General features: G+C 47.5%; 1 protein-coding gene across 1 annotated transcript in view; it reads right to left on the bottom strand.

The window, feature by feature from the left end:
- Positions 1-2,356: 2,356 nt before the first annotated feature.
- The window catches only part of CUNH8orf74 (chromosome unknown C8orf74 homolog), a 28,659-nt gene continuing 4,326 nt past the window's right edge, over positions 2,357-26,689 (bottom strand). The window contains exons 3-4 of the mRNA XM_036281657.1: positions 5,097-5,497; positions 2,357-2,596 (exon numbers count right to left, since the gene is read on the bottom strand). Of these exons, the coding sequence (XP_036137550.1) occupies positions 2,357-2,596; positions 5,097-5,497 (641 nt within the window). The remainder of the gene's footprint in view (positions 2,597-5,096; positions 5,498-26,689) is intronic.

Below are 26,689 nucleotides of genomic sequence, written 5' to 3'. Positions count from 1 at the left end.
CCTGAGAAGTCTGACAGGCTTCCAAATGCCTCTGTGGACAGAGAGGAGGTTCCAGGATTTTCTTACATTTTTATTAATTCTTCCTTCACTTCCCAAACACCATTTAACATCTCTACCTACTATGTGGCTGAAACCCTAACCTTTCCAGGTAAGGGGTAGAGCCACCCCAAGGGGTAGAGCCACCCCAAGGCTGAATGTGTGGACACACAGCTGCAAGGACCACCTTCTCCCCTTCACAGCCTCTGCACACCCACCCCCTTGTCGTCGGCTTGGCTGGTGCTAGCATGACCCTGGGCTGCTGGGGGTCTACCCGTGGGGTAGTGACTGGAGGCACCCGTGGCAAGAGTCCTCCTGGGAAGGGTCAGGTCACGTGAGGAGGACAATGTCTGTAGTTCGTTGCCCACAGTTCAGGGTACAAATGGCCTGAATTTGAAAAGGTTCAAAGCCTCGGTAGTCCTGAGGGCCTCTCTGGGCAGAGGCAGGGCAAGGTTGGGATGCTGGGGTGTGGATATCATGGTCGAACCTTCCTCATTTTGGAAGGAAGGCGAGGCAAGAGGGAGCTATTTTTCCCTTTGTACCGAATTGTCCCAGCCCAGCGTCAATCGGTACTTCAATGCCTTCTGGACACTGTAGCAGTGGGTTCAGCCCAGCTTGTTTCCAGGTTGGCCAGGGTCTCTGATACTCTCCTGCTCCAGCATGGGGGTCCCCAGCGTATGTTCTAGACTGGAGCAGTACTCACTTGCCCCTTCCACCTCCCCCCACACATACACTCACAGGCACATACATGCTTGTTCCTGTGCATACACACACACACATACCACACAACAGGCTGCATGGGTGTTTCGGGAGCCTGGTCAGGCCTGGACAGGATAGGATAGCAGCTCTCACACTTCCCTCTGGGCCTGGCAGTTAGCCACACAGTAGATGTGGTTATTAAAAAAATAATGTGGAGTGGAGGATAACTACATAAGTGAATGAATGAAAAGGTGACAAGTTTAAGAAAAACCGGAACCTCCTTTCTCTGTCTGAAGAGCTTATCAAAGGTCTCAGGTGTAAATTACCCTCACCGTGGGGAGAGAGTCTGGGGTAGTGCTCTCAGTGAGGCCCCCTTCCCAGACAGAGGTCTCAGAGGGCTCCAGGGCTGGTGACATCCCCTCTCTGGGGACCCCTCTCTCTACCTAAGTCCAGTCTGGCCTCCAAAAGCAGGTGGACTGTGCCTGGAAACACATAGACGCAGGCACACCTTCGGTGGCAAAACATAGAAAGCAGTTGCGGTCATGGAGAGATAGTCATGATAACAGGGAGAGCTGCACTGTGCATCGTGAGCAAGGAGCATGGGGACGACGGTAGAGGTAACAGCAGGTCACTGGCCTGGAGAGAGGAAGTGAGAGATAATGTCCCTTCTGCCCTGACCTCACGGCCCCATTCACCTCAGCCCTATGTCTGCGGTAGCCAACAACGAACGGTAGGGTGTGTGTGGCTGTTTGCACAAGGCACAGTGCTACAGGGGAAAGAGTGCAGAAGCAACAGTGGGGAGGCCTGAGCTCTGGCCCTGGTTCTTTCGCTGCCTCACTAAGTGACTTCGAGTAAATACTCCACATCTCCTTGAACCCCTTGACAAACGGCAATAGCAAACTTTGCTTCATCCATCTCCTCAGATGTCGAAGACGGACAATAGGCACGAGCCAGGAACTGCTCCACTGGACAGAAGAGAGATCTGGGGCCCAGAGACAGAAGAGACATGGACAAGGTCACAGAGCAGACCAGCAGCAGGGCTGAGTTTGAAGCCAGATCTCTGACCTCTAGGACGGTGCTTGCTCCCCTGACTCAGTCTAAACAGTAGGTTCTCCCCAAAGGAAGAGTTCTCTGGAGGCACAAGACCCTCAGTCCTCCAGCAGGGAGATGGGTAGGGCGGGCTGCATGGGGTCCATTGTGTTGTACCAACCGCAGGAAGGCGACAGAATCCAGGACCTGTTCTCCCCACGCGAGCCACAGAACCAGTGTGTCCGCTGGACGTCCTTGGTGTTGGGTGCCACCCCTGCTCTTACCTGCTTCGACCCACTGGTAGTTCTGTCTTCAGTGTCTCAGCTCAGGCTTAGTCAACAAGGGATGCTTGCCTGCCCAGCGCAAAGCTCTGTGCTTAGCAGAGAACAGCCTTTGTATTTGGGTTAGATTTTCAGGTGGTAGAAGCTGGCTTCCAGAAAGAAGACAGAGATAAGATGATGAGTGTTGCTTCATTTCTTTTAATTGCTAGAAATCTCTGACATTGGGTGCCGAGCACATCACATAATCCTCCCATAATTGTCGATGGCTCTTCCTCAATCAGAGTGTTTAGACAATAAACACCAGGGGTCTGTTACATCTTCTTGCCCTTTGCTTTCTTTTCTTTGCGTGCCTTGTTGAACTTAAGAGCTTCATCTTGGCCTGACTGACCAGCGATTGACAGTGGGAAAGGGATGGGAGCATTGAGATTTAAAGTCTTCTTCTGAAGTTTCAGGTCCAAAATATCGTAAATTGCCTGTATCTCACACTGCAGCACCTCTTTCAGGGATTCGGTCTGGATGTGAATGGCCTCATTGATGAAGTTTTCTAACTCCTGGAAGAAATGGAACATGGGAAGTTAAGGCCATCCACAGACAAGGCTCCTCAACAGGATCCAATTCTCTCCTTTCACTGGGTGCTAAGACCTTCCGTTTCCCACTCCATATCTCCTCTCCACCCTTCTCCATCCTACTCTGTGCCCTGGGAGGCCGACTTATGAGGGCAGCATCAACTGGCTCCTTTAACCTCTGGCTTCTGGTTGAGTTCCACCAGTGGGAGGTCCCGGCAGGAGATCTGAGTGTAGGAGGAGAATGAGGCCCCTCACCTTCCTCTCAGCCAGCTTTGGGGTGGCCACAGCTATAATCCTCTACCTACAGCCACACCTCCTGTCCCTTGGTTCCAGGAATTGCTCCTTTCCTTCTCCATTCTGGCCAACTGTGGCGATCACCTGTTTGAGTGTGTCATTTATTACGAACATTGTTCGGGGACCATAGGCCAGTACCCTATCCCCTGCTGGTCAATGCAAGCTCTATTTGGATATTATCCCCCTACTTTTCCCCCCTGCCCTCTTCTCATTCTCACATCTCAAAGTTTTAGCAGCTTCTTTGGAGGGGATGGGAAATTTCTTACAAAGTGGGCATGTCCCCCAACCAGCCACTCTCCATCTGCCATGTTAAACAGGAGATCCTCTCTGTCATCTAAATCAGGATCATGGCATCATGAAACCCTGGGGACATGGACTGTGTAACTATTTCTCCCAGTTAGTTCCCTGCTAAAGCAACCAAACATTGGAGGAGAGTTCCTGTCTGCCTTCGGGGTGTTGTGGGACATACTTGGAGTATCCAGTTGCCTAGAAGACATTTCTTGGACATCTCATATTTTAACTTAAAACCTCATGGAAAATCTTACATTTGCCCCAGAATGTCTCCTTGGTTGTTTGTGTACAAAGATAATGTTTTTCCCCTAAATCCTTGGGAAAGATTTTGCTCCAAGCGGATGCACTATGTTTAATCTATGGTGTTGAGTGTTCCCAGCTCAAGCACACCACCAGGGGGACACAGCAAAGGGGACCCTAGCTACAGAACACCAGGAAGGGACCAGCAGCAAAGTGATGGAAGCCCATAGGAAGCTGGAAGGATCAGGGAGAAACAGTTGTGTGAGGGGTGGAGTGGGTGGGTAGGCAGGAGCTAGACGGGAGATATCTCCTTCTACCCGTGACCTTGCCCACATATTCTAGAGCAAGGTCCCTGAAAGTGGGTGGAGATAGGCTGCTGGTTGGGTTCTGTTGGTCCCCATTGGACATCTTAATGCACTAAAATTGTGTAGCAGCCTGATATGCTATTTACCTAGGAGACTTAATCTCAGGAGAGTATCATTCCTTCTATTGTGTTAATTGTTCTTTAGAGATTTTCCCCAATGTTTTATATATATTTAAAAGACGCTTTCCAGGGCCATTCACTCTTTGGGTGACAATTCAGAAACCAAAACCCTTTAGGACTACACAGGCCTTGTGATTCCCAATGCCACACCTAGTTACCCACTCTCCCCCCATGCATGTGTATGTGTATATACATACACACATGTCACATGTCTCTGTGTTCAAAGATGATGCAACAGTGATGGTATCAGTGCCTAGGTATAGTTAAAAAGCAAGTCCAGACTCTGCCAGGCCCTCAAGAAATTGGCTGCCCTGGGGCCAAGCTAGTCACCATTTACTGAAGAGCTGGTCGGTGGAGACTCTGGCTCCTGGAGTCCCAGAGGTACTTAAGACCTGGGCAGCCCAACTCTGGCTGGTCTTGCTCAGTGGTTAGAGCATTGGCCCAAAGACCAAAGGGTTGCGGGTTCGATTCCTAGTCAAGGGCACATACGTGGGTTTCAGATTTGATTCCCGGACCCAGTTGTGTGTGGGAGGCAACCAATCATGAGTCTCACATTGATGTTTCTCTCTCTCTCTCTCCCTCCCTCTACTCTCTCTAAAAGTCAATGAAATAAAGTATCCTCAAGTGAGGATTAACCCAATTTCTTAGATCTATACACCAGACTCTCTAAGGTCCTCCCTGGACCAACTAGCCCCACCCCTTTGTCCACCTCACCCACCCTGAGCCCTTCCTTCATCATCTCCACCCAGGCCTCACTGCAGGCAGACAAAGGCACCGAGAGAATCTGTGGTTGTTCAGAGCCTGGGGGTCTTTTTGGGTAGAATCTGTCTCTGATCAATGATACAGTAGAAAGAACTTGGATTTCAGAGTCAGCCAGGCCTCAGTCCAAATCTAAATTCCACCACATGTCAGCTTGGTGTCCTTGGGAGAGGTGATGAAATTCTCGGAGCCTCAGTTGTCTCATCACTAAAATGGGGACGTGAATTATACCTTGTAGGGATGTTTCGTCAACCATGCATGCAAAGCCTGTGGAGGATGGTCAGTGACTCACTGTCCCTCCCCACTCCTGTGTGCAGATAATTGGGGTCTTGTCTTTGTGTCTGACTCCAGCCTGGATGTTCTCTTGGTAGGAATATGGCAGGTGAGCAGCCTCCCACCTCGCGGGCACAGCCATACCTCTCTCTTCAGAACCCGGCTTTGCTGCACAGGCACCTCCAAGAACTTCTGTAGCATGTGCTCCCGCTTCAGCTGCAGCGACTCCTTCAGGAGCAGCAGGTGAATGTGCTTCTGCGCCTCAGCCATACCAAGCTCCGCCACCTGCTGCTCATGCTTCCACAGGTCCCTGTCCTTGCCCTCAGCCAACGGGAGGGGCTGGGGCGGTGCACACACCTCCAGGTGGGTGACGGTCAGGTTGACTTCCTGGTCCTGGCCCAGGACATATTGGTAGAGTCTGTAGTGGTGGATGAAGGTGAAGTAGAAGTAGTCACAGAGGGCCAGCAGATGGGTGGTGTTGAACTGCCCCTGGTAATCTCTGAGCTTATTCCCTAGGATGGTCACAGCCTCGGTGATGGAGCAGCCTGTGGGCACAGAGGGGCCGGGCATGGGGTGTGAACCGGGGGACAGCTGCATTGATGGCTGATCAATATAGGCTCTGAACCCAGGCAGTCTGACCCCAGAGCCCATGGGGTCAGAGCCTAGCAACTATTTTATATTACCATTTATGAGCTTTTGACAGCTACAGGGTGTATGCCATTTCCCGTTTTACCTTGGTTTCCTGGAAGCTCAAAGCCAATTTTATTTAATAACTTACATTTATCCCATTTTTTTCTTGTGGTTATCCTTCTCCTTACCTATATTTTGACTTTTAACTCATGTTAAAGCCTTACTTCAGCTGTATTTTATATTATTTACACTTCAAACCCTTTGTGAAGGAGATGAGGGTGTAAGAGAGGGAGTGTAATAAGAGAGGAGCGTGAGCTGTTGGGAGAAACAGATGTTATGTTGGAGGTTTGTGTCATAGGGTTAGGTAAATACTGTCCATACCATGGGAAGACCAGCGCTGGGGGCGTGGCCGGCTTCCCTCACACTGTGAAAGTCAAAGTCCTACAGCGGCTCATCCACCTCTTCTTTCGGACTTGGTGGCCGCCCCCACTCTTGGCACACTGGCCTGGGCCCAGGATGCCCTTCCCTGCAGAGAACCCAGTCCTCACCCCCAGGAGTACCATTTCTCACAGAGGCCCCCGGACCACACACACCGCACTCCCAGAAACTAGTTCTCTTGCCACATCAAGCAAAAGTTAAAAGTTAAGGTTACTGGCCCTGGCCGGTTTGGCTCAGCGGTTAGAGCATCGGCCTGCGGTCCTGAGAGACCCGGGTTCGGTTCCCGCTAAGGGCGCGTGCCTCGGTTGCAGTTTGTCCCCGGCCCTGGTCGGTTGTGCGGGTGGCAGCCACTCGAGAATAAGTATAGTTATAGTGTTGTTAGATGTTGATAGCTTTTCATTTTTAAGTTAAACATTGTATTTAGTCATCTTTAGCCCTGAATCAAACACAGAGAGTACGCTTTCTATGTGTATAAAGCAAATACTGTACACAATCCAGTATATGATCAGATATACAGACTATGGTATTACAAGTTGTTGGGGGTGGGCAATTAGAAGAAAATGTCTAAAACAGCTTCTCAGTATGGTCCAGCAATCTCATGTCTGAGTGTGTATCCAAGGGTAATTCAAACAGGCTCTTGAACAGATACCTGCATTCTCATGTTCATTACAGCATTATTCACACTAGCCAAGACACGGAAACAGCCTAAGTGAATGTCGATGGATGAATGGATGAAGAATATGAGACACACACACACACACACACTGGAATGTTATTCAGCCTTAAAAAAGAAGGAAATCCTGACATTTGCAATAACATGGATGGACCTGAGAGACATTATGCCAATTAAAATAGGACAGAAGGACAAATACTGCATGACCTCACTGAGATGTGGAATCTCAGAAAGTAGAACTCACAGAAGTAGAGACGGGAGTGAGGGTCGTCAGGGGCGGGGGCTGGGGGAAATGAGGAGATGTTTGTTGGTCAGGGAGGCCGGCTCCAGTTATGCCGGATGAACCGACAACACGGCGTAGAGCCAGCAATGCTGTTCTGAGTACCTGCAATCTGCCCAGAGAGTAGACTTTAAATGTTCTCACTGCAAATAAAAGTGGTAACTATGTGAAGTGATGGGTATGTTCATGAGCCTGATGGTGGTAATCATTTCACAGTGTATATCAAAGTGTGACATTGTACACCTTAAATATTTGTGAATTATTTACAATGGACAAATTATTTGTCAATGACATGTCAATAAAGCTGGAGTGGGGGGGCACACACACTATATATATATATTTAAATGGCTCCCGAGGAAAATAACAACAAAGGGTTGTGGCATCTGCTACAGTGTGTGATGCGCCTTCCTTCCCGTCTTCTCAATGGATCCTCGTAGCTTCTGCCGAGACCCACCCGGCAACGGGACAGTGACCTCTGCATTCCTCGGCCTTGTTCCGGGGAATAAGCCAGCCTGGCTGCTGATCCCAGGGACCTCTTCACCCCTGAACCTGAGTCTCAGGTTGGTGGTGGGGAGGGGCCCCGGGCCAACAGGAGCCCTATGTTCCAGAAATACCTGGAGTTTTCTAAAAATACAGAGCTCCCCTACACACACACACACACCCCTCACAAAAGGAAGTGCTGATTCCAAGGGTCTGCCGGGTCCCTTCCTACACACGTGTGAGCTTCATGCTGCTCAGATTCAGTGGGCATTCTATTTCTTTTTGCTTTTGGAGAGAGGTGTTTAAAAATGCCGATATCTCATTTTATGGTGCTCGTGTACAGTATATAATTACAGAACAAGAACGGAGCGTTCCTCTAAAGGTAACACGCAAGTCAGTGCCCAGGGCGAAGCCGGGCAGCCAAGTGCGGAGAGGAGGGAGACGCGAAATAAGACCGGGAAGGGGAGGCCCTCTGACCGGGGTGCTGGAAGCTGGGAGCCAGAGAAGTTTTCCTGCAGAGAGGACTTGGAGCCCTGACACAGGACAAGTTTGGCAGAAATGGCATTCCTGGCGGAGGGACAGAGGGATAAAGGCTAGAGGCAAGTGTGGTACTGCACAGGTCCAGGTGCTTCCGAGCCCCTGGAGGCAAAGCTGGAGCGGGGGAGGGGGTGTGCATAGAGAGAATCATCAAATTAGGAACCGCAGCAAAGTTCAGAACTGTAGCCGGGAGCTGAGGAGCCATTCAGACTCCTTAGGAAGAGAAGTTAGAGGTCAGAGGGTATTTCCGAGAGGGTGGGGGCACCTGGAGGATGGCAGGGAAGACCAGTGAAGGAATCCCAGGGAGTGCGGGCAGGGTGAGGTCATGGGTTTCTGAGTCAAAGCTGGAGTCCAGGCCCCTGAGAAGGGACTGACTACGTATCGATTTTGTGAGGTGAGTCATCACACCTCTGGGCTCTGTGAAGGTTGAATGGCTGGAAGGCGCCCGGCTCCTCCCCCACCCTGGCCGGCAGCTCTGGCGCTGGGTCACCGGACCCCCCACGTGGCTGCCTCACCGCAAGGCCAGCCCCCAGGAGTCTATTCACCCAGCAGCCATGCGCACAGCCCAGGTCTGAACCAAGCAGTCTCCAGGCCCGCAGTGCTGAGCGCCCGGGGTACACTTGTGCACGCGAGCTCCCTGCTGCCTGTCACCCGGTGGAGGCCCTACTCCGCTCGAGCTGTGGCCTCAGCCCAGAGGTCTTGAACGCAAGTGGGGACCTGGTCCTGGGTCAACAGGGAAGGAGCCCCTGGGCTGAATTCTAAATTTCAGCTCCAAGACGCTAGACCAGGCCTGGTTTTCAGCAAAGCTCGCCCCAAGCTGGCTCAGGAGAGGCAGTTTCCAGGCCCCAGACCATTCCGCGTGTGCCACCGGTTGGAAAGGCCTGATGACTCAGAGAGCCGCGGATTAGTCTCAGGGACGTGCGCTGGCTGCCAGGGCAGACAGATCTGTACCTGCAAGTGGCTCTTCAATAACAGGGAGTGGCCTTCATTTGCATTGGCTGCTGGGAACTTCCTGAAGATGGTCCCCAAGCCCCTGGAGGCCAGCACCTGCTCAGGGACAAGGGCACAGGAGTGGAGAAGAGTAATAAGTAGGGAAGAGCAGAGGAGGGTTGGCAACACCAGATAATCCAGACTCAGGGCAAAAAGGCACTGGGCTTGGACCAGGCGCTCTGGGTCTGGGGCTGGGACATGAACCGGGGCGCTCCGTCAGGGTGGGTGTGAGGGGGAGGATCCAGGTGCCACCAGTGCCCCCTGACAAACCAGTTTGGTTGCCCCCGCCTGGCCGGGTTACCTTTCCGAATACTTGAGCACCTACCAGGGCTGACCTTGGGTGCTGGGAAGCAGATGAAAGCACAGGGCCCACGCTGCCCTCCCCATCCCGTGTCCTGACTACTGCCCCCTGCCCATCTTTCTGCTCTTGGCAACGCTCTGCTGAACTCGTTCACCCCGAGCTGCCAACCACAGCCCAGAGGACAGGGTGTGCTCTCCCTGAGGTAGCAGATGACTCTCCTGTAGGGAGTTCTCACTGTGCCCCACAGGCCCTGGGTCACCTCAGGCTCCACCCAACCCCTCCTGGCTCTGTGAGACAGGTGTAGGCACCATCTGGAGTTTACCTGAGAAAGAAACTGAGGCTCAAAAAGGTTAAGGAATTTGCTGAAGGGCACGCAGCTGGTGAGCCAACATTCCAACTGAGGCCTGTCCCAGGAAGGCCCTGTCAGCCACCCAGCCCCCAGTGACTCCAGGCTCTTAGCAGACACTTGGAAGTGGATACTGAAATATGTTGGATCAAGAGACATTAAACATGGCCCTTAATATGCCAATAGGTCCTGCAAATGGCCAGAAAAGGTTGGGCAAGGTTTCTCAAATTTATTTTGAGTTAAATAGTCTCTTGGGACCAAAGAACATATTTTGGGAACTGTTAAGCTAGTCTAGTCTTTCATTCTATAGGTGGGAAACTGAGGTCCAAAGAAAGGAGGGACTTGCCTAAGGTTCACTGTGACAAAGTCAGGACCTGAGCTCTAGCCCAGGGCTCGGTGGTCTGGGACCTGTTAGCACTCGCACGGTGGGGAAGGGACTGGTTTTGATTTTCATCACGCCCCCCCTGCCCCAGCCCTGAGGTGTCTCAGTAGGTCAGAAATGTCTCTGAAGGGTGGGCTGGGGGGCTGCCTGCCCAGGGGAAGGCTGAGCTAGGTCAGGAGATGCACGCCTGGTTCTGCTCGGGGAACTTTGTTCTGTGCTGCCCTGCTAACCTCTGGCCCCACACACAGGCGGGAGTCTGGGGTGGGAGTTCAAGCGCTCCATCTCCTGTCGCGCCTGCCTGTCCCAAGGTGCCTGGCCTGCTGACATCTCCTCCTTCCACTGCAGAGCAAGTGGTTCCTCTGGGGACTCCCCTTTCTAGGTGTGTCCAGGGTGGAGCTGCCTGGTGAGCTGCAGGGAGAGCAGAGTGGGTGGTCTGGTTTGGTCTGACATCCCCATTGGAGACATGGGTCAACAACGTCCCTCACCAGTACTGACCTCACCAGTACTGCCTGGGATCGGCCAGGGGAGGACCCAACTTCTGAGTAAACCTTCCCTGGTGCCCTGTGACCACAGCACCAAGGATCCCTTGGCATCTCATCTTGCAGCCACGTGTTCTGTTCTGAGCCGCTGTTCATAGCCACACGGAGGCCACCAGTGAGCCTGGGGCAGCCCCTGGATCGAAGTCGGCATTGAGCTGGGGGTCATTCTCTGAGCTGGTGAGGGGTGCCAGGTTAGAGCACAGACAGGGAATCCAGACAGCTATGGGCCCACATGTTGCTTCTTAATCACTTGCACAGGTTACTTGCTTCTCTGGGCATCAGTGTTCTCATCTGTAAAATGGAGGCGATACAAATTCCTTTCTTTTTTTTTTTTTTTATCCTCACCCGAGGACATATTTCCATTTTTTGTTCAGGTAGAGTGGGAACAGAGAGAGAGAGAGAAACATCGATGTGAAAGGAACACATCGAGTGGTTGCCACCCGCACGACTGACCAGGGCCGGGGACAAACTGCAACCGAGGTACGTGCCCTTAGCGGGAACCGAACCCGGGTCTCTCTGGACCGCAGGCCGACGCTCTAACCACTGAGCCAAACTGGCCAAGGCACAAATTCCTTTCTTAGCCCTGGACGGTTTGGCTCAGTGGTTAGAGCGTCAGCCCTCAGACCAAGGAGACGTGGATTTGATTCTGGTCGAGGACATGTACCTCGGTTGCAGTTTGGTCCCCGGCCCTCATCAGGGTCTTGCGGGAGGCAACCAATCGATGTGTCTCTCTCACATCAATGATTCTCTATCTCTCTGAAAATAAATCTATCACTCTGTCTGCAAATAAATGAAAAAATATCCTCAGGTGAGGATTAAAAAACAGCCCGCCTCAGCGGTAGATGAGAGTATGCACAGAGCTTCCCATCATGTTCGGGGCGCAGGAAGCAATCAACAAGTAATGAGGTTGTCATTACCAATCGTGTGAAGAGGTACTAGCGTTTCAGCTCCCTGGGGGCTGGGATGTTCTGAAATCCACCAGTTCCTCCGAGGTCAGGGAGTTGAGTGAGTGCCCACTCTGCCCCACCCTCCAGCTGGCACGCTTGCTGGAGAACGGCTGAGGGAGTGGAGCTGGATTAAGTTGAGTTGGGGGTTCAGAGGGTGGAACAGGAGCCATGAGGCAGAAGGCTCAAAGAGACAGATTTCAGTTCAGCGGCAGGAAGAACTTTCTAGAAGCCAGAGCTTTGTGGAGTGAGTTGTTTTGTGGAGTCTGGAAGCATTTAGCTGGATTCCTGAATAATGTGTGTGGTGTGTGTGTGTGTGTGGGGGGGCTTGGATCAGGTGACCTCTTGGGTCCCTTTTGACTCTAAGATGCTATGGTGACTTCCATGAAGTGGACCACACCTGGGGCACCATGGTCTCCTGGAGAAGCTTTGCAGCTGTGTCATGCTTGGTGAGGGGAGCTCTGACTGTACATCTTCATCACCATCTTTGTTGTCATTATTCCTGAGTTGCAAACGATCGAACCATTCCACCGTGTCAGGGACAGGGTACTTCACAGCTGCACCTCATCCTCGTTGATGTTGGGGGCCTCCAGGACCACCCAGCATGTCCAGCTGACTGAGGGAGGACTTGGGACGTTAGAGGTAGGGCATGAGGTCACTCCAAAGGGCCAGAGGTCTGGTCTCAAGGGCACCAGTACCATCTGCCCACACATGGGTGGCATCTCCAGGCGGAACACACCAAGTAACCGGCACAGCTCACCCTCTCATCTGGGCCTGCACCACCCACCGCATGGGAGCCATCCTGCTGGGGGCCAGGATCCCAGGCCCATGTTGTAACTCCGGGTGACCCAGTTAGGAACCCAGCCCCAGGTGTTCTACCTGGTTTTTCCAGGTTCTCAGCTCTTCCTGTGCACCAGCAGCCTCATTCCTCTCACCGCAGGGTGCTCTCCCGGGCTACATGCTTCTCAGGCCCTCATGTGCCCCGGATACAGACCCCTCTGGTCAAGATGGAAGGTCGCATGGAGGGGCTCATGCTCTGCCATCAGGAAGACCTAGGTTCAAATCCCAGTCTCACTTACTGGAGGCGTGACCTGGGGCGAGTTACTTAAACTCTCTGGGCCTCAGTTCCTTCATCTTTGAGATAATACTTGTGATGCGGCCCTGGCCGGTTTGGCTCAGCGGTTAGAGCATCGGCCTGCGGTCCTGAGAGACCCGGGTTCGGTTCCCGCTAAGGGCACGTACCTCGGTTGCAGTTTGTCCCCGGCCCTGGTCGGTTGTGCGGGTGGCAGCCACTCGATGTGTCCCTTTCACGTCGATGTTTCTCTCTCTCTCTCTGTTCCTCTCTCTCCCTCCCACTCTACCTGAACAAAAAAATGGAAAAATGTCCTCCAGTGAGGACTGAAAAAAAAAAAAAAAAAATACTTGTGATGCAAGGTCAAAGTGAGGATCACTGATGATGTATGTGCAGATGCCAGGCTGTTCTTTCCTCTGCAAAATGCACCCCCCACACCCCAGGAAGGTTCTGGAAGGTTTCTATGGCACAGTCTTGATTTCTGGCCTACTAACTGGCACAGTCTGCCCTGGTGAGCTGTGCTCTCACCCAGTGCTATAGGCTGACTTCACATGGTAACCTCCATTTGTATGTTGAAGTTCTAACTCCCAGAACCCTTAAAAAGTGACTATACTTGGAGATAGGGTCTTTTTTTTCTTATTCTTCACCTGAGGATACTTTTCCATTTGTCATCAGAGTGGGAGGGAGGGAGAGAGACAGAGACAGACGGAAACATCAATGTGATAGAGCCACATCGACTGGTTCCCTCCTGCACAACCCGACAAGGGCCAGGGTGAACCGCACCTGAGGTACGTGCCCTTGACTGGAATCGAACCCGAGACTCATTGGTCCACAGGCCAGTGCTCTAACAGCTAAGCCAAACCAGCCAGGGTGGAGATAGGGTCTTTAAAGAGGTAATTAAGGTTAAATGAGGTCATGTGGGTGGGCCCTAAATCCAGTATGACTTGTGTCCTTATAAGAAGAGAAGATTAGGACACAGACATGCAGAGGGAAGACCAAGTGAGGCACGTGGTGTGAAGACAGCCATCCACAAACCGGCGAGGGAGACCTTGGAAGAAACCAACCCGCTGACACCTTGCTCTTGGGCTTCCAGCTCCAGAACTAGGAGACGAAATACATTTCTATTGTTGAAACCGCCCAGTTATGGCAGCCCGAGCAGACTAACACGCTCAGGAAGGGATCTCTGAAATGATAGTTGTCCGTTCGCCCCAAGAAATGTTCTCGCAAAATATCCATCAGTGGCCTCTGTGGAGACTTCCTCTTCCTTCAGCAAAGCAGTTGCTTCCCAAGGCCCCTCCCCCGGGTGTAGTCTGGGGGCATGGGGTTCATGCTGAAAAGGTGCACCTGCTCTCTGTTCAGGCTGGTCCTGAATCACTGGGGGTTCCCTCACATGGTTGGGTGTTTGGGGGTTGGCAGATAGACCCTGGGCATGGCCATGAGTGTGCTGGGGGAAAGAGTCTGTGCAGGGGAGCTTGGAGGAGTCATCGCCTCCTGCCAGCCCCAGGTAGTGGGGGCTGGGCGGGGTGGCTGCCTTCCATCCTATGTCTGCCTGGATGACATTTCCTGGAGAATCGGGAGTGGCTGTGGGTGGGGCTTCCGATACCAGTGCTGTGACACATTTCACCGGGCACTTGCCTGGCCACCTTGTGGGCCCACTGACCGGTCATCAGGCCCACTTCCTGCACCCACCCACCCCCAGGACAGTAGGAAAGAGGTTCTTCCTAGCCTAGATGTCTAAGTGGAGCATCAGAGAGAGGTCAGTGCTCACCAGACATAGATGATGACCAGAGGCAGAAGCTACAAAGTGGCCAAAGTCATGGCTGGTGAGAAGGCCCCCCAGGTGAGCAGCGGCCGTGGGTCCTGGGTAAGTGTCTGCTGTGCTGGCTGCACACCTGCAGCCTGAACTCCCCTGAATGGAGTCTGGGCAGGGGAGGCTCTTTCTCCTTCCACCAGCCCCTGCTGCGATGTGCCAGTCACAGACAGGAAGTGCACCCTAACCCTCTGCAACTCCCCCAGGTGGAGGAGGAGAGCTCAGAGTCTCCATATACCCCAACATCTCTCTCCATTTCTGATCTTGAAAGGGTAGGCAAAATTCTGCCCATTTCCTGCTATTTCCTCCCACCAGGAAAGAGCTGGCAACCTCTGTCCCTCTGTGCTGTGCCTGGTGACTTCATGACGGGATCTACCCAGGGCTTCCGGAGGCTGGCAGGGGAGGTGTGATGAAAGGACTCATTCTTCTGGCCTGGGGTTGAGACCAGAATGTCCTGGTGAGGCATTTGGCAGGACATGGAATCAGCTTACGCTTTTGAATAAAGGACCACCCCTTCCCTCCTGGTCCTGAGGGTCGATTGGGCGGTGAGATAAGCTGAGTTGTCGGCTGTCCTGGCAGCGCTCTGATTCACTGTTGTGCAAACACGACTCTCCTTAAATGCTGTCCGCCAACTTTGTGATCTAGTATGCAAGCAGAGCTCAGCCATCCTTAGCCCCAGATTAGACACACGTGCGCACACACACGCACACACACACACACACACACACCTGGAGAAGCTACCTTCTAAGAAGAGTGACAGACCAGTGTGGACTTTAACTAAAACAGAAGCTTGAATGTCAGTTGGTTGGCCAGTGGGACCCCTAGCTGTCTGCATCCTGCACGCCCCCAACCTGTGATAAATGGACATGTACACAGGAGAGGGGCAGGGCAGGATGTGAGATGTACACAGGAGAGGGGCAGGGCAGGATCTGACCTGCCATCTTCACCAGCCCTTTCTGCTTAGCAAGAGCAGTGAACAAATGCCTCGGGGAAGGATGCCTCCTTACATGTGCGCCCGAGGGCGGGTCCCACATGTGGGGCCAGGCTAGAGGGTCTGGACTGCCATTCTGCTGGCCCATGGTTTGAACCCATCTTCAGTCTTGTCTGCACAGTGAAGGGAAGACAAGAAATGCACAGACAGCAAGCTCCCTCAGGGGCAGCATGCAGTAATTTCTAGTCCTGGACAGCCAGCATCTGCTGTCCATCCTGCCTCACCTCCATGCACGACGGACACATGGGAGCTGACATTTGCTGAGCACTTTCTTTTTTTTTTTTTATAAAGTAGATTTTTTTTTTTTAATTTTTTTTTTTTTTTCATCCTCACCCGAGGACATTTTTCCATTTTTTAATCAGATAGAGCGGGAAGGAGAGAGAGGAAGAGAGAGAAACATCGATGTGAAAGGGACACATCGAGTGGCCGCCACCCACACAACCCAACCAGGGCCGGGGACAAACTGCAGCCAAGGTACATGCCCTTAGCGGGAACCGAACCCGGGTCTCTGTGGATCGCAGGCTGACGCTCTAACCGCTGAGCCAAACCGGCCAGGGCTTGCTGAGCACTTTCTATGTGCCTGTCACTCCGCAATACATTTTGTCTGCCTTGTCTCATTTAATCCTGCTACCTGTGCTGTAAGATAGAATTATTACAGCCCTCATTTTAGAGATAAGGAAATTAAGGCTCAGAAGTAATATTTTCAAGATTATGAGGTAGGATTTGAACCCAGATCTTCTGACTGCAGAGTTTGGTGTCTAATCACTCTGCTGTGCTGCTGCTAACACCATCTGGACACACCACCCTCAACAAAGTAATCCTGGGATTAGTCAAGCAACCTAACCTCCTCTCTGCTTACAGGACATATCACCTCCATGGGCATCAAGAATCCATCCATTCATTCATCCCTTCATTCATTTCTTCATGCAACACCTATCAGGCATTATTTAACACTGAGGGGACAGATAGAGAGGACAAAAATAAAGAAGGCATAGATGCCCTCTCAGGGGTTCAAGCCTCCTAGAGAAGGACAGCAAGAAAAGGAGCAGTGGTGGGGAGGTGGGTGAAGGGATCTGTGGAGAAGTTACAGTATCAAGATGATAAAAGGCGTGGGGAATGTCTGGTCCAAATGTGAAGGCATGGTAGCCACATTATGTAAAGCCCATTAAATATCTCCAGGGCCTGAACTCTGCTTCTAGAGGACAGACTTTGAGCATAGGAGTAAAAGGTATAAAAGGAAGATGTAGCTAGATATAAAAAAGAATTTTTTTTTTTATCCTCACCCGAGGACATTTTTCCATATTTTGTTCAGATAGAGGGGGAGGGAGGGAGGGAGGGAGGGAGGGAGAGAGAGAGAGAGAGAGAGAGAGAGAGAGAAACATCAATGTGAAAGGGACACATCAAGTGGTTGCTACCCGCACGACCCAACAGGGGCCGGGGACAAACCGCAGCGGAGGTACGTGCCATTAGCGGGAACCGAACCCGGGTCTCTCTGGATCGCAGGCCGACGCTCTAACTGCTGAGCCAAACCAACCAGGGCAAAAAAGAATTTCTAATAGCAAAAGTAGTGTACAAAGGAATGAATTGACTCAGAAGGAGGGAGCTCCCTGCTGCCTTGAAGGTGCCCACAGTGGCTGGAACAACCTTGTTGGCTGGTTGGGCTCCCTGCACAGAGGGGGTTAAGTTTTCTGATCACCAAACCTTCCTACTCTAAGGCTTTAGAAGCCTACGAGACACAGATAGGCTGTGTTGGCAAGGTACGCGATAACCAGAAATGCCGACAGCTCCAGTGCGATCTAATCTCCTTGGTTTGAAGTTGGGTTTGCATCATCACCTGCTGTTTTTCAAGGGCTTGGCCTGTGGAAGCCTCTGCTGGAAACTTGAAAGGGCCCGAGTTTCCAACTGCTTGGGGCTGACATTCTTCTTCTCCCTAGTCAGCGTTTATTCTGGCCAGGAGCCACTGCAGAGCTCAACTGACGGGGTTGAACTCTGGTACCCATGCGTTATCGTGAGCGGCAGGGAGCAGGACCAACAGGGATGCCAGGAAGGCCCTGGGCGCAGGCGCTGCGGGGTGGCTGGGTGGGATGAAGTTTCCCAAGATCTCTGAAACATCCACAAGCAATGCCGTGTCTTGCCCAGGTCTTCAGACTGGGACCACTGAGTGGGAGCAGAAAAGTGGAAGGGCACGTGGGCAGCTCACGAAATGAAAGGAGGCTGAGTCAAGTGCACGCAAGATGTGTGATGGGAACACTGAACAGCTTAAGGCAGATGACAAGATTTTATTTATGTCTAAAATTGCTGTACGGTTTGGTGAATGGATGCAGAAGTGCAGTATCTTCAAGAGCTGGAGCTGGGTTAGAAAGGGTGGTGAACGAGAAGGTGGTTAAAAGTGGGGAGATTATGAAGGATGTGGAGGCACTGCTGGGAGGTCTGGCCGGTGAGCTCTGGGTACACTGGGGACACCAGGCATCAGGTGCAGTAAGTGTTCCTTGAACAGAAGCACTGCCCTGTCACCACAGTCAATCTGGTAGCCGAGATGGCCACTAAGTGAAAATGTAGGGGAAGGTCCACAGCGTGGAGACACTGGACAACGGGATGGTTCGTGTCTCGAGAGGAACAGAGGGGATGACACGAGATTTCATAACACAGACTGGTGCACAATTTAAAACTTAGGAATTGTTTATTTCTGGAACTTTCCATTTAACGTTTTTAGACTGCAGTTAAATGCAGGTAACGGAATCTACAGAAAGCATAACTGTGGACAAGGAGAAACTACTGTATACAAAGAACTCTTAAAATTCAACAACAGGGAAACAATCTGATTGAAAAAATGGGCAAAGATCTTAACAGACCACCAAAGAAGATGTACGGACGGCAAATAAGCATATAAAAAGATGCTTCATGTCAGATGTCATCAGGGAAATGCAAATTAAAGTAATGAGATACCACTACACACCTGATAGAATGGCCCACATCTAGAATACTGACAGCACCCAATGCCAACGAGGGTGTGAAGCAACTGGAACTCTCACGCATGGCTGGTCGGGATGCGGCCACTTCAGAAGACCATTTGGCCATTTCTTCTAAATGAAACATGCTCTTACCTTATGATCAAGCAATAACACTCTTTGGTGTTTACCCCAAGAAGTTGAATATTTATATCTGCACAAAACCTTGCACATAGATATTTATTGGAGCATTATTCAAAACTTGGAAGCCACTGAGATGCCCTTTGTAGGTGAATAGAGACACAAACTGTGGTACCTCCAGACAATGGAATAATATTCATCTCTACAAAGAAATGAACCATCAAGCCATGAAAAGACATAAAGGAAACATAAATGCATATTACTAAGTGGGAGAAGCCAATGTGAAAAGGCTGCCACCTATTGTGTGATACCAACTATATGACATTCTAGAAGAGGCAAAACTACGGAAGACAGCAACAAGATCAGTGGTTGCCAGGGTTTGGGGAGGGCAAGGGATGAATAGGGGAAGCGGAGAGGATTTTAGGGCAGTGAAACAACTTTGTATGATACTTTAGTGGTGGATACATGTTATTATACATTTGTCAAAACCCACAGGATGTCCAACACCAAGCATGAACCCTAATGTCAACTATGGACTTTGGGCCATTATGATGTGTCGATGTAGGTTCATCAATTGTTACAATTGTACCACTTTGGTGGGATGTTGACAGTGGGGAGGCTATGTGTGTGGAGGCAAGGTTTCTGTGGGAAATCTCTGTACCTTCTGCTCTATTTTTCTATAAACCTAAAACTGCTCTAAAAAAATAGTCTAGTAAAAGAAAATGTACAACCTGAAGCCATACAACTCCTAGAGGAAAAGCTCCGTGACATGGGTCTCGACAATGATTTTTTTGGATGTGACAATGAAGCACAAGCAATAAAATAACAAATCCACAAATGGGATTCTATTCAACAAAAAAGTTTCTGCACAGCAAAAGAAATGATCAACAAAGTAAAAAGATAACCTACAGAACAGGGATAATATTTGCAAACTACATCTCTAATAAGAGGCTAATATCCAAAATACATAAGGAACTAATATAATTAATTAGCAAAAACCTCAAATAATTCCATTAAAACAGGCAAAATATCTGAATCGACATTTTCTCAAAGAAGATATTCATATGGCCAGCAGGTATATGCAAAGATGCTCAACATCACTAATCACCAGGGAAATGCACATTAAAACCACAATGAGATATCACCTCATACCTGTTGGAAAGGCTGTTATCAAAAAGCACAGAACTAACAAGTACTAGAGGAAAAGGGGACCCATATGGAGAAAAGGGGACCCTTGTGCACTGTTGGTGGAAATGTAAATTGGTTCAGCCACTGTGGGAAACAGTATGGAGACTCCTCAAAAAAATTAAAAATAGAACTACCATATGACCCAGAAATTCTGCTTCTGGGTACATGTGTGAAGAGAATAAAATTACTTATTTGAAGAGGTATCTGCACTCCCATGTTCACTGCATCATTATTCATAATAGCCAAGACATGGAAACCACTTATGTGTCCATCAGTAAATGCATGGAAATGTGACTGCGCACACACACGCGCGCACGTGCACACACACACACAGAGGAATGTTATTCACTCATAAAAACAAAGGAAATCCTACCATTTGTGACAACGTGATGAACCTTGAGGATAGAATGCTAAGTGAAACAAGGCGGACAGAGAAAGACAAATACTGTGTAATTTCACTGACATGTGGAACCTAAACAACTGAACTCATGGAAACAAAAAACAGATTGATAGTTGCCAGAGGCAGGAGTGAGGGTTGGGGAAATGGGTGTAGCTGATCAAAAGGTATAAGCTTCCAGTTATAAATAATTTCTGAGGATGTAACATACAGTACAGTGACTATAGTTAACAATACTGAATTGTGTATTTGAAAGTTGTTAAGAGAGTAGACTTTAAAAGTTCCTATTACAAGAAAAAATAACTATGCATTTTATAATATGTACATATATCAAATCATTATCTTGTACACCTTAAACTAATACAATGTTATATGTCAATTATATTGCAATAAAACTGGAAAAAAATAGTGCAAAGACATTTTTTCCAAACTATTCAAAGTAGCTCACATAATGTCCCATTGTGCCTTGTGCATTTCCTAACACAAGGACATTCATAACCACAGCCATCAGAATCAGATCATCCTTGACATATCACCACCATCTAATCCCTGGACCTCATTCAAGTGTCTCCAGTTGTCCCAATAACATCCCTTATAGCTAAAGGACCCAAACTGGGGCACATTATATTTAGTGGCCATGTCTCCTTAGTGTCTTTCAGTTTGGAGCATTTCCCCTGACTTTCCTTGGCTCTCAGGACTTTAATGCCTTTGAAGCTTAAGGAGAGGGAGTCTGTTTAATGCCCCTAATTTGATGTTTTCTAAAGATTAGACCAGGTCTGAGTCTTTGCCAGAAGCATCACAGAAGGATACTGGACTCTTTTGCATCCTACCAAGGGGCATGGGATTCTCAGTGTGTCCTCCTACTGATAACATCCACTTGTATCATTTCATTAAGGAGGTGTCTGCAGTCTCCCCCATTGTTAAAGCATTCCCTTCCCGTCAGGATCAGTAAGGATGTTGTAGGAAGGTTTTATGAAATAGGAAAATATCCCATTTCTTTTCTTTTTTTTTTTGTGAGTATATAAGTTTATTATATTAATATTTATTAAGTATTGTATTATTTTTTTTCAATTTTCATTAATTTATTTTTGTTACAGATGTTTCTCCTTTTTCCCCCTAGACACCCTCCTCCTGATCCCCTCCCCTGGCATTGTTGTTTATGTCCTTTGGTTATGCAGACGTGCATATAAGTTCTTTGGTTCATCTCATCTCTCCCCTCCCCGCCCCCCTCCTCTGAATTTTGTCAGTCTGAACCATACTCCTTTCTATGTCCTGGGTCTATTTTGTTCATCAGCTTATTTTGTTCATTGTATTCCACAAATAAGTGAGATCATGTGGTATTTGTCTTTCTCTAATTGGCTTATTTCATTTAGCATAATACTCTCCAGGTCCTTCCATGTCGTCTCAAAGAATAAGAGATCTCTCTTTCTTACAGTTGCATAGTATTCCATTGTGTATATGTACCACAGCTCTTTTATCCACTCATCTACTGATGGACACTTGAGCTGTTCCCAGATCTTAGCAATTGTAAATAGTGCTGCTATGAACATAGGGGTACATATATTCTTTCTGATTGGTGTTTCAGGCTTCTTAGAATATAGTCCTAGAAGTGGAATCACTGGGTCAAATGGCAGTTCAATTTTTAATTTTTTGAGTAAACACCATATTGCTTTCCATAGTGGCTGCACCAGTCTGCATTCCCACCAGCAGTGTACTAGAGTCCTCTTTTCTCCACACCATCACCAGCACTTGTTGTTTGATGATTTGTTGATGGCAGCCATTCTGGCAGGTGTAAGGTGATAAATCATATTTGTTCTAAGTTGCTTCTCTCTGATGAATAGTGACATTGAGCATTTCTTCATATGTCTCTTGGCCATTTGTATGTCCTCTTTGGAGAGGTGTCTATTTAGGTCCTCTGCCCACTTTTTAATTGGGTTCTTTGTCTTCCAATCCATGAGTTGTATGAGTAGTCTATATATTTTATTTTATTTTATTTTATTTATCCTCACCCTAGGACATTTTTCCATTTTTTGTACAGATAGAGTGGGAGGGAGAGAGAGGAAGAGAGAGAGAGAGAAACATCGATGTGAAAGGGACACATCGAGCGGCTGCCACCCACATGACCAACCAGGGCCAGGGACAAACTGCAACCGAAGTACATGCCCTTAGCGGGAACCGAACCCGGGTCTCTCTGGACCGCAGGCCGACACTCTAACCGCTGAGCCAAACCGGCCAGGGCTATATATTTTAGAAATTAATTTCTTATCTGATGTATCATTGGCAATTATGCTCTCCCATATAGTGGGTTCCCTTTCCATTTTGATGGTTGTTTCTTTTGCTGTGCAGAAACTTTTTAGTCTGATGTTGTCCCATGTATTAATTTTTCCTTTGTTTCTCTTGCTTTAGGCATTGTATGAGTGAAAATTCTACTGCGTGTGATGTCTGAAATTTTATTGCCTACATTTTCTTCTAGGATTTTTATGGATTCACAAGTCACATTTAAGTCTTTTATCCATTTTGAGTTTACTCTTGTGTATGGTGTAAGTTGGTCGTTTTTTTTTTTTTTTTGCATGTAGCTGTCCAATTTTTTCAACACCATTTATTAAAGAGGCTGTCTTTACTCCATTGTATGCTTTTACCACCTTTGTCAAATATTAATTGAGCATAATGTCTGTTCTGTTCCATTTATCTATATGCCTGTTCTTGTGTTAGTACCTGGCTGTTTTGATTACAATGGCTTTGTAGTATAACCTGATACACAGTATTGTGATCCCTCCTACTTTTTTTTTTATTGCTGTGGCTATTCGGGGTCCTTTTTGGTTTCATATAAACTTTTGAAATATTTGTTCTAGTTCTGTGAAATATGTTGTTGGTATTTTAATGAGGATTGCATTGAATCAAAAATTGCTTTGGGTGGTATGAACATTTTAATGATATTAATTCTTCCAATCCATGAACAAGGTATGTGCTTCCACTTTTTTATATCTTTTTATTCCTCTATTTCTTTTTTCAATGTTCTGTAGTTTTCTGCAAATAGGTCCTTTACTTCTTTGGTTAAGTTTATTCCTAGGTATCTTAAATTTTTTGCCACAATGGTAAATGGGATTTTTTTTTTTTTTAGTTTCTCTTTCTGTGAGTTCATTATTGGTGTAGAAGAATGCCATCAATTTCTTGATGTTAATTTTGTATCCTGCTACTTTGCCAAATTTGTTTATTAAATCTAGTATATTTTTGATGGGGTATTTAGGGTTTTCTATGTACAATATCATGTCATCTGCAAATAATGACAGTTTTACTTCCTCCTTTCCAATTTGGATCCCTTTTATTTTTTTCTTCATGTCTGACTGCTGTGGCTAAGACTTCCAGTACTGTGAAATAAGAGTGGCGAAAGTGGGCATCTTTGTCTTTTCCTGTTCTTAAGGGAAATGCTTTTAATTTTCACCCATTGAGTATGATGTTAGCTGTAGGTCTTTCATATATGACCTTTATTATGTTGAGATATGATCCCTCTATTCCCAGATTGCTGAGCATTTTTATCAGAAATGGGTACTAGATTTTGTCAAATGCTTTTTCAGCATCTATTGATATGATCATGTGGTTTTTATTCTTCATTTTGTTTATGTGGTGTATCACATTTATTGATTTGTAAATATTGTACCAGCCTTGCATCCCTGGGATGAATCCCACTTGGTCATGGTGAATAATTTTTTTGATGTATTGGTGGATCCAATACTTTTGCTAGTATTTTGTTCAGGATTTGGCATGTATGTTCATCAGGAATATTGGCCTGTAGTTTTCTTTCTTTGTAGTGTCTTTTTCTGGTTTGGGAATTAGAATTATGCTGACCTCATAAAACGAGTTTGGAAGTTTTCCTTCTTCTTGAATTTTTTGAAATTGTTTGAGGAGAATGGTGGTTAGTTTTTCTTTGAATGTTCAGTAAAACTCTCCTGTGAAGCCATCTGGGCCTGGGCTTTGTTTGCTGGGAGAGTCTTAATTACCTCTTCGGTTTTCTTAATTGTTATTGGTCTGTTCAAGTTTTCTATTTCTTCCCGGTCCAGTTTTGGGAGACTATGTGTTTCTAGAAATTTGTCCATTTTGCTTAGATTGTCCAATTTGTTGGCGTATAATTGTTTGTAGTATTTGTTAACAATTCTTTGTATCTCTGTAGTGTCAGTTGTTACTTCTCCTCTGTAGTTTCTGGTTTTATTTATTTGGGTTCTCTCTTTTTGTTTCTTGGTAAGTCTGGCTAAGGGTCCATCAATCTTGTTTATCTTTTCAAAGAACCAGCTCTTTGCTTCATTGATCTTTTGAATTGTTTCTTTAGTCTCTATGTCATTTATTTCTGCTCTGATCTTTACTGTTTCTTTTCTTCTACTTGCTCTGCGTTTTTCTTTTTGTTTGCCTTCTAGCTCTTTAAGTTGTGAGGTTATATAGTCAATTAAAAATATTTCTTGTTTCTTCAGGTAGGCCTGTAGTACTATGAACTTCCCTCTCAGGACTGCTTTTGCTGCATCTCATAAATTTTGTGTTGTTGTGTGTTCATTTTTGTTGGTTTCCAGGAAGTTTTTAACTTCTTCTTTGATCTCTTTGGTAACCCACTCATTGTTTAAGAACATGCTATTTAGCCTAAATGTGTTTGAATGTTTTTATTGTAATTGATTTCTAGTTTCATGCCATTGTGATCTGAGAAGAAGCTTGATATAATTTCAATATTCTTGAACTTATAGAGACTTAGTTTATGTCCTAACATGTGGTCTATCTTTGAGAAAGTCCCATGTGTGCTTGAGAAGAATGTGAATTCTGCAGTTTTGGGGTGTAATTCTCTGTAGATATTTATTAAATCCATTTAATCTTGTGCATCATTTAGAGCCCCTGTTTCCTTGCTCATTTTTGGTCCAGAAGATCTATCAAGTGATATCAGCAGGGTGTTGAAGTCCCCAGCTATGATTGTACAGTGATACCTCGGTTCTCGAACGCCTCGGTTTTCGACCAAATCGGTATTCGACCAGGAGATTCGAGAAACTTTTGTCTCGGAATCCGAACAAATATTTGGAACTCGAACTTCCGAGATGAGCCGAGTTGAGCCGAATGGCGTTCATTCGGCCCAGTGCGCCTTGCTTGCGTCATCAGTGTGAGTGCAGAGAGAGAGTCACGCTTTGTGGAGTCACGCTTTCCTATTGGGTTTCATTGCTTCGGTTCTCGAACAATTCGGTTCTCAACCGTCCTCCTGGAACGAATTATGTTCGAGAACCGAGGTATCACTGATTGTATTGCTGTTGATTTTTCCTTTGAAGTTCTCCAGAAGCTTTAAAATATATTTTGGTGCTCCTATAATGGGTCCATATATGTTTACCAAGGCTATATCTTTCTGTTGGATAGATCCTTTCAATATTATGTAGTGGCCTTCTTTGTCTCTAGTTATGGCCTTCATTTTGAAGTCTATTTTATCAGATATTAATATTGCTATCCCAGCTCTTTTTTCTTTTTTGTTTGCTTGGAAGACTTTTTTCCATCTCTTCACTTTTAACCTATGTGAGTCTTTTGTTGTAAGGTGGGTCTCTTGTAAACAACATATATATGAGTCATGCTTTCTTTTGTTTTATCCTCGCCTGAGGACTTTTTTGCATTTATTTTCTTTTTTTTTTTTTTTTTATCCTCACCCGAGGACACTTTTCCATTTTTTGTTCAGGTAGAGTGGGAGGGAGGGAGAGAGAGGAACAGAGAGAGAGAGAGAGAGAGAGAAACATCAACGTGAAAGGAACACATCGAGTGGCTGCCACCCGCACGACCAACCAGGGCCGGGGACAAACTGCAACCGAGGTACGCGCCTTTAGTGGGAACCGAACCCAGGTCTCTCTGGACTGCAGGCCGACGCTCTAACCGCTGAGCCAAACCGGCCAGGGCTGCATTTATTTTCAGATAGAGCAGGAGGGAGAGAGGGAGGAGGAGAGAAAGAGAAACATCGATGTGAGAGAGACACATCGAATTGTTGCCACCCACATGACCCCAACCAGTGTCGGGGACAAACTGCAACCGAGATGTGTACCCTTAGTAAGAACCAACTCAGGTCTCTCTGGTTCATGGGCTGACACTCTAACAGCTGAGCCAACCTGGCTAGGGCGAGTCATGCTTTCTTATACAGTCATCTACTCTGTGTGTTGTTGTTTTTTTTTATCAGAGTGTTCAGTTCATTTACACTTAAGGTTATTATTGATATGTACTTATTTATTGCCATTTTTATTTATTGTGGTTATATATTTTTTTCTATTTGTTCTACTAATTACAGCAGTCTTTTAAACATTTCTTGTAGTGCTGGTTTTGTACTAATATATTCCCTGAGTCTTTTTTTTTTTGTCTGGGAAGCTCTTTATTTCACCTTCTATTTTGAATGATAGCCTTGCTGAATAGAGTAGTCTTGTATTCAGATCTTTGTTTTTCATTACCTTGATTACTTTATGCCATTCCCTTCTGGCCTGTAGTGTTTTTGTTGAAAAGTCAGCGGATAGCCTTATGGGGGTTCCTTTGTAGGTAACCTGTTGCTTATCTCTTGCTGCCTTTAGGATTCTCTCTTTGTCTTTAATTTTTGGCATTTTGTCTTGGTGTGGGCCTGTTTGGGTTCTGCTTACTTAGGGCTCTTTGTGCTTCTTGAA

This window comes from Molossus molossus, unplaced genomic scaffold (assembly GCF_014108415.1).
Source record: "Molossus molossus isolate mMolMol1 unplaced genomic scaffold, mMolMol1.p scaffold_m16_p_4, whole genome shotgun sequence".
In the NCBI taxonomy this organism is placed as follows: domain Eukaryota; kingdom Metazoa; phylum Chordata; class Mammalia; order Chiroptera; family Molossidae; genus Molossus; species Molossus molossus.
Note: the sequence above shows the minus strand (reverse complement) of the source record. Positions and strands in the feature narration are given on the sequence as shown.